The 13,816-nt window shown below is 42.0% G+C and overlaps 1 protein-coding gene across 1 annotated transcript in view; it reads left to right on the top strand.

Annotated features, from left to right (window-relative positions):
• LOC148034087 (Biotin/lipoate A/B protein ligase family) overlaps positions 1-12,859 on the top strand; it is a 57,356-nt gene extending 44,497 nt beyond the window's left edge. Inside the window, exons 3-4 of the mRNA XM_087682079.1 lie at positions 11,164-11,312; positions 12,033-12,859. Coding sequence (XP_087538205.1) covers positions 11,164-11,312; positions 12,033-12,251 — 368 coding nt within the window. The 3' untranslated portion in view covers positions 12,252-12,859. The remainder of the gene's footprint in view (positions 1-11,163; positions 11,313-12,032) is intronic.
• The last annotated feature ends 957 nt before the right edge of the window (positions 12,860-13,816 follow it).

The raw sequence follows: 13,816 nt of genomic DNA, 5'->3' as shown, positions 1-13,816 counted from the left end.
GCCAATGTGGTACAAGTGGTCACCGACAATGCCTCCAATTGTTGGAGGATGGGGCACTTAGTTGAAGTAGAGTTGCCATCCATTGTTTGGATGCCATGTGCCACCCACTGCATTGATCTCCTCATGCAAGACATTAGGTCACTTGATTGGGTGAAAAAGATTGTTGCGGATGTTTGCTGGATTGTAGATTTTATCTCAAAGAAAGCAAAGCTCTTAGCTATCTTTTATGCCTATAGTGATGTGGAGCTTAAGAAGCCCTTTAAGACCCATTTTGTTGCCATGTGGTTGCTTTTAGAGCAACTATATGATGTGCACTAAACTTTAAAGTCTAAAGGTCCAAGTTACAAGAGCTCCAATTTCCAAGTTAATACTCTAAAGTTCTAAAAGGCTAGCCGCTAAGTGCTTTGATTCATGGAAGATGGCTCCACTGTGCCTGAATGCTCATCTTGCTGAACAACATCCTCACTATCACTATCACTATCACCATCACCATCACCATCACTATCACCATCACCATCACCATCATCGTTATCTTTTTCCCAATGTATAAAAGAATCAGCCTTTGTAACTGATATACGAGCTAGCAAGCGAAGATTGGAGCTCACATAAACTAGGTCATTCGTCTTCATTGCACCAAGACGATTTCTTTTCTTTGTGTGAATGTGATTGAATGAGCTCCATAGTTGCTCTAAATAAGAAGAGCTAATTGTTTGGCTAAGAATACGAATAGCCAAACTCTGCAACTCTGGAGCTTTTGCCCCGTAGTTCTCCCACCATAAAGCAGTCCCAATATTTGTCCTGTCCTCTAGTGCATCCTCTATTTAAAACATCCCTAATGTTTGCCGATAGATAGAGAGCTGATTTTTAATTTTGCGTTGCATTTTACTGCTAGGATAAAGCCTTGCAAGCAATGTGTTCCAAGCCTTGACCACCTCAAGGTCTCTTTCTTGCATCTTTCCTTGAAACTCAGGATCGAGCACATATGCTGCAGCATGCATAGGAGAGTCATACTCATTTCATCTGCTGATGCATAACTCCTTGATCTGCTCATACCTGTTTGCATTTGGTTTCAAACTCTCCAACCTCTCAAACATGCGATTCATACCTTCATAGATCTTCCCAATGCATGGATCCATGCCATCTACAAGTCTCAACATGTGCATAATAGGATCAACCATTTGGTTGGTGCGATTCACTTCATCCCAAAAATCTGTATCAGACATGCATTGCATAACACAGCAGTAGTAGTGGCAGCCCTAGTCCAATTTTCATATTCATCACTAGCAAATAGCTCCCTAATTGCACCTTTGTAATAGTGCAATCGACCAAGCATAAGAAAGTTATATGCAAATTGTGTATTCGAGTATTTGAGAAGTTCTTTGTCACTTCTCTTGCGAAACTTAGCATGCAAGTACTGATGATTACATATAAATGTGATAATCTTGTTGCCTTTCGCAACAAGAGATGCAATCCATGGCAAGTCCACAATGTCCTTCAACAAGTTATTCAAGCAATGCGCCATGCATGAACTAAAGGTGATATGTGGAAACATTGCCATTAAAATGTTTCCTGTTGTCCATTGATTGCGAATATTTGTTGCAATCTCTATGGCTGGTTTCTCCTTCTGAAGCAATGTAGTCTTGATAGTTTCTAATGAAGGGGGCTTATATGTGGGTCCATACTCAGCAATCTTTGTAACCATATTTAAAAAATAAGGCGACCTGGCTGACTTGAATGCAATATGGTCATGGTTAAAAAAGCGTGCCACTGTTGCATTTGTTTCCTCTTTTTTCTTTGGTTCCCATGAAGTGTGCAATGAACTTTGTCTAACACCACGACCTGCTGCCACTAATGGCCCACGAGAAGGCTGCGTAGCCACTAATCCTGGTGGTCTTCTGCATGAAGCATCATGCCCTGTTGGCCTTGGAGTCCATGTTGTTGGATCCACTACTATATTTGGCGTCCTCCTGGCATGTGAATTCCCCATAGAAGTGGCTATGTAGTCAAGTGACTCCTGCCTTTTCTCAATTGATACATTAGTGTAAAAACGCACCTCTTTCCCCTCCTCATGTAGAAGATAGGCTCTCACTTTATTAGCCCCACTAGTGCGAGCATAAGTGCAAAGTTTGCATTTCCAAGGGCGAGCCCCTTCACCTCTCAATGGCACCCTTGCATCTACCTCATCCCACCATGACCAAGTAGTGCTTCGACTTCGTCTAGTTGTTGACGGAGTACCTACTGAGGATGATGAAGATCCCATAGATGTCAATGGTGCCATCTATATAAAAGTGATAAATAATTAGTAAAGTTCAATGAAATTGAAGAAATTTGCACCAACATTTCAACATGCCTGTGTTAAATGTTTGCTAAAAATGCCTGAACTTAGGTGCTACTTCAGCCTGCATTCCTTTTACTGAAAATGCCACAAATTTGGGGCATTCCGGCCTGCATTCCCTTGCTGAAAATGCCCCAAAATTTGGCGTATTTTCAGCTCCCAAATTTGGGGCAATGACTGATTCCAAATGCCACAAATTTGGGGCATTCTAGCTTTCATTCCCTTGCTGAAAATGCCCCAAAATTTGGGGCATTTTCAGCTTCCAAATTTGGGGCAATGATTGATTCAAAATGCCCCAAATTTGGGGGACTCTTTTAGATCATGGGATGATGTATCCCAATGCCCCAAAATTGGGGACATTGCAGCCAAATTTGGGTCCCAATCCTTAAGAAAGCCCCAAATTTTGGGGCAACTGCCGACAACTGATCCAAAATGCCCCAAATTTGGGGGAGATAGTGGTCCTATTGAACAAAAATTAGTACTGAGTAGAGAAACACTTTGCTCGATGCTTGATGTGAGATTCCTCACCCCTGATCGGGGGCGGGAGTCGGGGGCTAGGCAGGCGGGAGAGGCAAGCGGGAGCAAGCAAGCGAGGCAGGCGGGAGCAGCAGGCGAGGTAGGCGAGGTAGGTGGGACAGGCGGGAGCTGGCGGGACAGGTGGGAGCTGGCGGGACAGGTGGGAGCTGGCAGGATAGGCAGGAGCAGTAGGTGAGCCAGACGAGATATGTAGGGCAAGCAGGAGCAGCAGGCGCGACAGGCGCAACAGGCGGGAGAGGAGAAGCGGAAGTTGTCGGGCAGCAAATCGTGACCCTAAACGGGCGCAAGCAAACAAATGGCATTTTTAAAAAAAAATTTCCATTGCTAGAATGGCCGTTCCAAACAGGGAACAACCGTTCCAAACAGGGAACGGCTCGGAACGGGACATGGAACAGGCTAGAACGTTCCGCCAGTGTTTCCTGGGCTTGGACCTCTCAAAATGTGTTAATCCGTTCCTATGCACCAGAATGGCTGTTCCTTGTTTCTATGGTGCAGATACTAATCTCTCTCTCTCTCTCTCTCTCTCATTGAATATTCAAAGTGTCAAGACGACCCACAAGCCAATCAATAGTCGATGCAAAGGTCAAATTTGATGCATTATGAACTCTTGCAAATCACAATCAAATTTTAGCCTATTCTCAATTCCAAGGTAATCATCCATTTATATTGTCTTATTTCAAGGAAAATTGGGATAATTAGGGCAATTCAAAGCAGTTTGGAGCTATGGGGGTAATCGAGTCAATTTTGGGACATTTGGATCAATTTGGAGCATTGAGGGGTATTAGGGCAATTAGAGGGACATTCTTTGGGGCAACTTGGGTCATGCAGGGCATATTTGGAACACTTAAGACGTGTGTTGTTTCCCCTGTTCGTGTTTTCCCCATTCCAGGGGGTCTCGTTTCCGTTCCCTGTTCCAGGTAACTATGGTATGACCCCTCTTTGCACTATGTGATGCTTACAGATGAGGGTGAGCTCCTTACATATAAAGAGGCCAAGTCATGAAAATTCAGCAGTAAGTGGGAGCTAGCTATGCATGAAGAGATTAAATCTCTGCATGCTAATGATACTTGGGATCTTGTGTCGTTGCCCAAGGGAAGAAAGTCTCTTCTAAACAAATGGGTTTACAAAGTAAAGACGATTGATGGGAAACCCCAGTACAAGGCAAGACTGGTTGCCAAAGGGTATGCACAGAAGGAAGGGATTGACTTCCAAGAGGTCTTCTCACCTGTTGTGAATATGACCACTCTACGTGTGCTTTTTGCTCTCATTGCTGTATTGGATTTAGAGTTGTACCAAATGGATGTGAAAAGAGTTGTTCTGCATGGTGACATTGATGAGGAGATCTACATGAAACAGCTCGAGGGCTTTGTAGTTCCTGGAAAAGAGCAGTTGGTGTGTAAACTAAAACACAGCTTGTATGGGCTGGAGCAAGCACCACGACAGTGGTACAAAAAGTTTGACACTTTTATGCTCTCTCATGGGTTTACACGCAGCCATGCAGATCATTGTTTATACATGAAAAGGGATACAGATGGCAACCCCATCATACTTGTTTTGTATGTGGATGATATGTTGCTAGTTGGGAAAAGAAAGACTAGCTTGGATGCTCTCAAAGATCAGCTGAAATCAGATTTCTCCATGAGATTTAGGGCATGCAGAGCATATATTGGGCATGAGGATTCGCAGGGATAGAATGCAGGAATTTCTGTTCTTATCTCAGGAGAAGTACATTGAAAAGGTACTGGACAGATTTAACATGGCTGAAGCTAGCCTCTTGGGGTGCCCTTACCTCCATATTTTAAGCTTAGTAAAGCCAATAACCCACAAGATGACATGGAAGCCAATGCTATGAAGGGAGTCTCTTATGCATTAGCTTGTGGCTCTCTTATGTATGCTATGGTTACTACTCGTCCAGATATTGCTCATGCAGTGGGAGTTGTCAGCAGGTTTATGTCAAATCTTGGCAAACCACATTGGGAGGCTATCAAGTGTATTCTTCGATATCTAAAGGGTACACAAAGAAAGTGTATTTGCTATGGGCAGGGTGCACTCAGTCTGCAGGGTTATTGTGATGCAGACATGGCAGGTGACTTGGACACTTGCAGGTCTACTACTGGCTATGTCTTTACAGTTGTTGGTGGGGCCGTTTCTTGGTGCTCTAGGTTGCAAAACATCGTAGCACTGAGTACTATTGAAGCTGAATACATATTAGCTATTGAAGCTTCTAAGGAAGCTATATGGTTGAGCAGACTTGCAGAGGATCTCGGCATGTCTATGAGTACTCCAGTGTTAGGATGTGATAGCCAAAGTGCTGTGTATCTGGCTAAGACTGCTATGTATCATTCACGCACAAAGCATATAGATGTGCGATATCACTTTATTAGACAGATTCTGGGAGATGGTCTAATCACATTGACCAAGATTAAAACATAGGACAACCCTGCAGATGTTCTCACTAAAAGTCTAAGCAAGGTTCAGCATGAGCATTGCATGATTAGTGGGAGTTGGTTAAAGGTTCACTTCGGACCTTTAAGTGGGAGGTTGTTGGGATGTAAAGGTTCTTTATTCACCTTCGTGTATTGTACACATGTATTATTATGTTGTATATGTGAATGCACCCTTACGTGCCCCAAGTATAAATACATTTTATTCTTTGTGTATCAACACATTGTTGGTACACCCAAATCAAATCGTACTTGCTCTTTGTCACTCTCACTCACCTGTACACTTCTGTTGTAAATCTTCACGCTTTCTCTATCTACGTGCTCACAGTCTTACAGCAGAATGTTGCTTTCCATGAGAGGGCAGCCATCTTTTATTTTACTGGAAGGATTCCCTTGATCACCAGAATTCGTACTTGGCTCTGCAATCCATGCTAGTCAGTGTTGAACGGTGCCATGATGATGTTTCAGGGCATATGTAGGCCCCTCTTATTGAAGAGATTTACGATGGACTGAGGGGGTTCTTTGAGGTTCTCTTTCGTTCCTCGAAAGTGCGGGCTCTCATTATACAACACATTTCTTTGTGTATGGATGGGCAGCTAGTTCATATGGTCCCTTGGAGGCCTTTGACCGAGTTTCAGGAGGTGCTGAGGCAAGCATGCTCAATTTGGATGAAGGTGGTTGATTTTCCTTCACATCTTTGGAGACTCCTCCCTTTGGTTTTGAGAACCCTTGGCAAGGTTTTGGTGGAACTTTGATTGGCTTTCCGCATTAGGGATAGGGCATGTATGCTTTGGGATACAAGGAAACCTCGCCGACCAAAATTCGCTTTGAGATTCTAGGGTTGCAAACGTTGGTGTATGAGTTGAAATGGGGTACTTTTGCTGGACACTGCTTCAGATGTGGCCAATTGGGCCATTTCATTTCTAAATGCAACAAAAGTCTTTAGGTATTGCAACGCTCTATGGATCTTGACATGGTTATGCAAGATCACCATCCTTACCAGATGCTTTAGCAACCAGAAGCTGATCTTGAGCAGCTTCCCCAACATGGTCGTGATGATCGAAAAAAGGATGTTCCCCAAGTTGGTGTGGAGCGTGCGTCGCTTGTGGTCGGGCGGAATTTGTCCCCTCAGGAGGATTCTTGGGTCACTGTGGTTAGACGTAAGGCCAGACAGGATTCTTGTTCGACTCTTGCCCATCCACCTCCGCATCGAATCACTCGGACCTTTCAACGTAGAGGCAGGGAGTTTTATATGAAACCTTAGTCTTTGTGGACATCAACAGTGGATGATAAAAGGTCTTTTGATCTTGCTTTGCGCTTTGATGCACGTGGGAGGCTTGTGCCTCCTCGAGATGTTCTCTGTTCTCAGCAACAACAGTTCCTTCCCGTGCTTCGATTGCTGGTTTATAGAGGGTAGATCTTGTAGATGTAATTTGAAGTGAAATGGAGAGATTCCAGGCAGCTAAAGCCATTGATGTAAAAGGGAAAGGGAAAGCGGTGGTTTAGGAGTTTTTCTCATTTGTGATTTATCATGCAAATTGCCTTGTGGAATGTGAAAGGTATTTCTTCGGGCAGTAAGTAGTATCAGTTGTGGAAAGTTGTGTTAGCTGGAATTTGGGATGTCTTTTGTGTTGTGGAGCATAAACAACATGCTTTGATTGGCTCTTCTTATGTTTACAAGGATTATGCGGTCTTTTTTAGTGGTCGAGCTTCACATAAATCTGGAGTTATGTTGGCTGTCAAATCTTCCTTGCAACCATCGTTGGTTTCTTAGGACCCTCGCGGCTGATTTTTGATTCTAGAAATACTTTACGAGGGAGAGGTTTTGTGGCTGGTACGTATATGCACCTTTTACTATAAGGGAATGTCGTCAGCTTTGGGATGACTTGCACTGCCTTGCTATGGCTCTTGTCATGGGTGATTTTAATGCACGTGTTTTTGGAGATCAGGCGACTTCTCCGCATTCAGTCATGGATGCCTGTGAGAGACAGACTTGGGATGCTCTTGCAACTGTGTCTTTGAAATAGGACATATGGTCTTGGATGTATCCATCACAATCATGATATACTTATCGTTCTTTTCAGCATTCAAATATGTGGGTCAGATTGGATGGGATCTACATTTTCCAGTCTGATTCTTTTCTTCTTGTAGTCATTGATATGTGGGTGGAAAGACAGCATGCCTTGTCAGATCATTACCCTTTGGTCTTGGAAATGAGTCACAGACCTGTTAATGCATTTAAGGCTCTCCTTGCTCGTTTGCCTCTTCGTTTTAACCAATCTTTTCTGCAACAAAATCAGTTTTCGGATGGTGTTCAGCAATTAATCGCTTCTTTTAGCTTGAGGGTTCTATATGGAGGGATGGATGCATGGACGATTTTTAGGGACAATGCCCGAGTGTTTTCCAGACAATATGGTATTCAACATGCTTCCTCTTTACGAGCTGAATTGCAGCATACTCAATCTTTATTGGCTCATTCATTGTCACTATGTCAGGTAGGAGATTACAATGATGACTTGCTCACACGCATTGAATGGTTGAAAGGTAGGGTTCAATCTCTTCAGGAAGAGGAATATGCAAAATACAAATTGTTGGCTAGGGCTGAAGCTTTACGTGACAATAACTGTCAATTCCATCAAATTTTTACTCGTTTGTACCAAAAATATGCCCGGGAAAATATAGCGCGTTTAATGGATGGACAAGGTGTTATGGTGACCGATCCTGCTTCCATCATTTGGATGAGTGTTGAATTTTATAGATTCTTATTGGGTCTAGGGTCCACAAGAGATTCTTTTTGATGCTGTTCATTTTGCTCGCCGATATATTTGCAGGTTGGTTAGTAATCAGGTCAAACCCGAATGGGCGGATTTAATGGAGGCTGATATTTCAGATAATGAAGTGGAAAAAGTGCTGTCCCACTTGCCTCGAAGGAAAAGTCTTGGCTAGGATGGGCTGCCTATTGAGCTGTTTTCAGCCCATGTGGAGCAGCTTAAGGACCCATCAACTCGCGTGTGTCAGCAAGTGTGGAATTCTGGTATGATGCCTTCAGACTAGAAGATTGCTATCATTGGGTTGTTGCCCAAGGTTTCCTCTCCAACCTCTTTGAAACAATGGAGACCTATTTCTGCTATGGGTTCTTTGTATAAAATCTTTTCCAAAATCATTGCTAATAGATTGCAGAATGTATTTTTGCACCTGGTTCATCCACGTCAATACGGCTTCATTAAAGGCCGGAATATAATGCACAACATTTTGAATATGCAACTGGGAATTGGCTATGCCAAAGCTTCAGGCCAGCAGGTGGTTATGCTTTAGCTTGATATTGAGAAGGCATTTGATCATGTTAGCTGGTCTTTTTTGCGGCAATTAATGTCTACAATGGGATTCGGTCCTCGCATGATTTCTTTGGTAGATACCATTAGTCAAGGTGCTGTGGCTGGTATTGCACTTAATGGAGGGATCATAGAGGAAATTGTCTTATCCCGGTTTCTTTGACAAGGCTGCCCTCTCAGCCCTTTGCTGTTTGCTTTAGTCACTCACTCAATGCTCTCATTGTTGGATAAGTTGGTTGATCAAGGTGGGATAGTTGGCTTGTCTCTTCCTTGTGGTACCCAACTTATGAGTCAATATTTAGTAGACAATTCTTTTATGTTTCTCAAGTCGGATCACACTAATGTTAATCGGGCTTCATATTAATACTCAGAAATCTACTCTACTCTCTTGTACGGAAAATGATCTGCAGGCATTGGACTGGCATGGTATTGTGATCTCAAAGGGAAATATAACGAGACACTTGGGATATCCTATTGGTGTGGAGGTAGCCCCTCGTGCCTTGCTGGATTGGATGGGCTTCCGGATTCATGATAGGTTTATGTACTAGAAATCTCAAGACTGGCCTCTATATGTCAGACTTAAAGTTGCTTAGTGTATTATGATCAGTATGATTTCGTTTTTTCTGCCATTGCTTCCTTAGACTAAGAAGTCCCTTTTGGAATTGGTTCAGCCTATCAGATTCATGTTGTGGACAAGGAAAGGCAATCGTTTGGGACAGGTGTGGATTTTGTGGCAGCATGTGTCTACTTCGAAAAGGATGGGGGTTGCAGCTTTGTTGGATGTTAACTTGCATATGGCTGCTTTGAGGCTAACCCCTTTGCAGGACCTATGTGTATAGAGTTATCCTTGGTCAGATATTGCTAAATTTTTCATAGAAAAGACTGGCATATCTCATGGTAGCATGGTTATTCATGCCTCCTGGTGGCATGTGCTCAATTCCTTGAGGCCTGTTAAGGTCTCTTAGTTTTTTCTCCTTTCTCATTTGATTGCATCTTGGTAGGAGATGTTACGTTTTGCAGTTTGGCGCCCTCCTGATATTTGTAAGGAGGAGAATTCGCTGCTAGTAGAAGTACTGGCCTCCTCCAGGTTGTTGGACTAACCGGATAAATATTTGCAGAGAGACAAGTTTAATCGGATGGCTCGTTTGGGGTTGCAGATTGTCCTTGATGGTGTTATTCCTAGGCAGCCCCGTCTTTATTCTTTCAGGCGTATTCGTCAGTACTTCCGGGTGCCTCGCGGATATAGTTACATTTGGTCATCCATACAGGAAAGACTTTAGAGGTTCTCTCCCTTGTCTACATTATAGCCATTGCAACCATGGTGTGATTGGATGTTTGTGCTTCTTGATGATTTCGACAAGAGGTCAACTAATCAGATATATCATCAGATGGTGGAGGCCAATAAATGGGTCATTGGGAAGGTTAATAAATTGTGGCATATTCGGGATAGTTAATTGAAATGGCAGGAAAGATTTATCCAACTTTGGAAATCTAAGGTTCCATGTTAGGGTAAAGTGTTCATGTGGAGGTTGCTCATTGGGGGTCTTCCAACTGGGGATGTGTTGTGTGCCCAAAAGATTTCTGCTGGTCGTTGTGTATTCTGCACTACATGTGATGAGACATTGCTTCATCTCTTTGTCTCTTGCCCTGTTGCTCGATAGATTTGGAGTTTTATTTCCCACGTGTGGTCTTCGGCGACTCAACATCGGATGCTTTCTCGTTCGTGGATTATGGGAAACATGCCCTCTATGTCTTCTTTGCATTCAGATTATTTGCCTTTTCCATTTCCTTAGATGGACAGCCCCGTGGCATATTTGGCGTACTCATAATGCCTTTATTTTTGATTCGGTATCGGGCATCCATGGTCATGTGGCTTGTGTTCGTGGTTTAGTGCTATGGCAGATCTCTTCTATGATATCAGCTGACCTGGTTCTTCCTGACATTGCTGCTCCTTGGCTGGCTATTGTTCGCTCTACTCCTGCTGTCCTTTCTGTGTGATCTCTTTGTGGTATTCATGTAGAAGGTTGTTCTGATAGCCTGATGGCTTCATTATAGTTGTTTCCGTCCTGTTTGGTTGGCCTGAAGGCCTGATGTAAATATTTCCATATATTAATATACTCTTATTCACGAAAAAAGAAGAAGAGAGAGATCCAATGCATTCTTGAAGTTGACGTATCCTTGATCTCATCGGGCTGTTGACTGTCATACAAGTGGATGAATTACATGCATGGTGCGTGTCAGTGATAGGATGCTGGCTTGTTACTGGTTATCCTCTGAATGCTTTACAAATGTTTACTTGTTTTCCCTTTAATAATGAAATCAATTTGTTTATATACATACACAGCATATCTAAGGTCACAAGTTAAAATTTATGCCATATAGTGCATGCTTGGTAACCATCGTGCATGTTTATCCAACTTAAGCAATTCAAATATGCTCAAAACAAATGTTTTCATCATTGAACGTTTAAGTTTATTTCTTGTTTTGAATGTTTTAATGGTGGACTGCTTTATAGACTATGTATTTGGAGAGCGCAAGTTTGGCGGAAATGCACAGTCAATCATTAAGGATCGATGGCTTCATCACACATCATTTTTATGGGATTATAAAGATACGATGATGTCATACTTGAAGATTCCAAAAAGAGCTCCAAATTACCGTGCAGTATGCTACTTGCTCAATGTGTTAAAGTTCAAATGCCTATATGGAAAGCTAGTATTTGTTTGCTAACCCATTAGAAGTTTTGTATTGTAGTGTGTACTGAAGTCATAGGGAAGGTAATAGGGCTGTACATGGGTAGGTGAGGAGGAAAATTGTGACCAACACAAAGTAACATGTGGTTCAAGATCAAAAGGGTGTTAAATAAGTATAAACATGCTCTGTTTCTTTTCTTTCCCCTTTTTTAGGGGGGGGTGGCATGGGTGTGTGGGGAGCGGTCTCAAATGAGCAGCTCAAACAATCCTATTATCATTAATATTACTGCTACTACAACTTTTGGCGCCCGGGGGGGGGGGGGGGTGGGTGTTGTCAGTTGATGGGTGTGTAGTATTTACTCATTTAGTAAAGAATCCAGTGCTGGATATGTAGTCTTTTAAGAAATATAAGTGCTGGGTAGTCTTTAAACAATGGTATTGTTGGAAAGTGCTGGGTAGGTAGTGTTTTTTAAGAGAATAAAAAGTGCTGCATAGGTAGTCCTTTATTTTTTTTGTTTTTTTGTGGGGGGGGGTGTGGTGCGGGTTTTGTATGGCTGGTTATCAGTTGAGATTGATGTAGTGATTTAATAAGAGAATGCAGAGTGCTGGGTAGGTAGTCTGTTAACAAGGAGTAAGACACTAGTGCTGTGTAATCTTTGAACAAAATTGAAATTGTCTGATGGTGTTTCAGGGACGTTCACACGAGGATTTCATCTGCAAGCTAAAATATTACTTTGCTTCAAGGGCAAGTTTTCTTTGTAGGATTGAGGATGCAGTACATGAATTTTTTTCTGTCAAAGAAATCTCATTAGAGGATGCTGCTTATACAGAACAGACTGATTACATTCGTAGGACTAGGTTATTCACCAAGAATGAGTTGGAACAATGCCTACAGTTGACTACAGATTAGTACCTGAGGGGCACCGGATGGCCTTTCAATCTTGCCACCTGGTTATCAATCTTTCAGTAATTGTTGTCACAAATTTATTTGAAATAAGCAGACATTTTAGCATTGTTGATTATTAATTCTGAAGGCTTCCGGTTGGGTCTAGCTTTTCTGTCAAAGAAATAAAGCAATCGCCTCATTAATCTTGACCAAGGTAGGCTGATTCAATGGCATGGCCAGTGTACTACAATGGGATACTATAAATAGAAAGTATGGAACTCTATTCAGGTTTTGTCATAGTGCCAAAACTCAGGTCTTAAAGGCATTTTTGGATCAGACGAGAGGCCAAATGAGGTCGGGAGGAGAGAAAATGGTTGGATCAAGAAGTGAATGGTAACAATTCCTAGTTAGGTCTTCGAGTGGAAGACCAGGTTCTGTTTCAATCCCATGGCAGCTCGGTGATGTAGTCTATTGTAGACTGGTCTTGCAAGCAATGCATTTCATATAGTTGTTGTAACGAGAGAACCACAAAAAGTAGCATCATAAAGTGTGTAGCACTCATCTTTCTGGACGATCTTGCAACAATGGTGGTTTTGATCTCGAGTAAGAAATCGAGCTACAGGCAAGAAAGAAACCACCAAGATATCTCATGTCGATGTCTTTTATCCAATCTAAATTAGTAAATTTTAAAGGACAGCTCCTCTTATGGTAATGAATCCTTGACTAATAAATAAATATTTGAAACCCTCTACCTATCAAAAGTGTGTTGAGGCTTTGAAGAGAACTAACTAAGCACTCATTTTATATGCCAAGTCAGGATTGTTGGCCCAATTGAGTAAAGAGCCAACGTACCATCCATCAACTTTAAGCCATCACTTGCACACATTTTGATATTGAGATTCGTAGGATAGTTAATGCACTACAATAAGCTATACCAAAGCTAGATAGTGATTTGTTGTAAAAGAAAAACGGATTGATCATGCCAAACAATCTCCATGCGAAGAACGTGATGTAGCAACCCCAAATTAGTCTTCTCATAAGCAACTCTCAAATGGTCCATGACACTAAAGACCAGTCGCAACAGTCCCAAATTTGTCTTTTAAACACAACTCAATCGATGTATGATAATAGAGACCTTGGTTGTGTGAATATTAATGATAATAAAGATATCAACATTGATGATAATGAAGTAACCATTCAATAGCCCTAGATTAATCTCCCAAACACAACTCAATCAATGCTTTGCATTAGAAGCTTGGTTGTGTAAATATTGATGATAATAATGATACCAATAAATGAGATAGTGTAATAAGGGAGTGTATTAGTTTTGGTAATATCCAATGAGTTAAATAAATTTAATTATATGGTATCATATATGGAAAGGTGGTTGTAGACTATACTAGGCCTTTTGCAAGTGGTAGACATGAGTTGTAAAACTTGCAGCAACATGATTGTGAGGTGCTTTCTCCAACAGACCTGGAGTTTTCTTAGTAGTCGATCGAAATTCATATTCATGCACATCACCACTCAATCTCCTTATGGGAAATCTAGGACTTAGTTGAACATATTCATTTAAGAAAGATCACTTT

The sequence above is a fragment of the Lygodium microphyllum genome, chromosome 7 (assembly GCF_053477565.2).
Source record: "Lygodium microphyllum isolate KBCC chromosome 7, Lygodium_microphyllum_v1.1.10, whole genome shotgun sequence".
Lineage (NCBI taxonomy): Eukaryota > Viridiplantae > Streptophyta > Polypodiopsida > Schizaeales > Lygodiaceae > Lygodium > Lygodium microphyllum.
The sequence above is the reverse complement of the archived record's forward strand: the minus strand, read 5'-3'. Positions and strand labels throughout refer to the sequence as shown.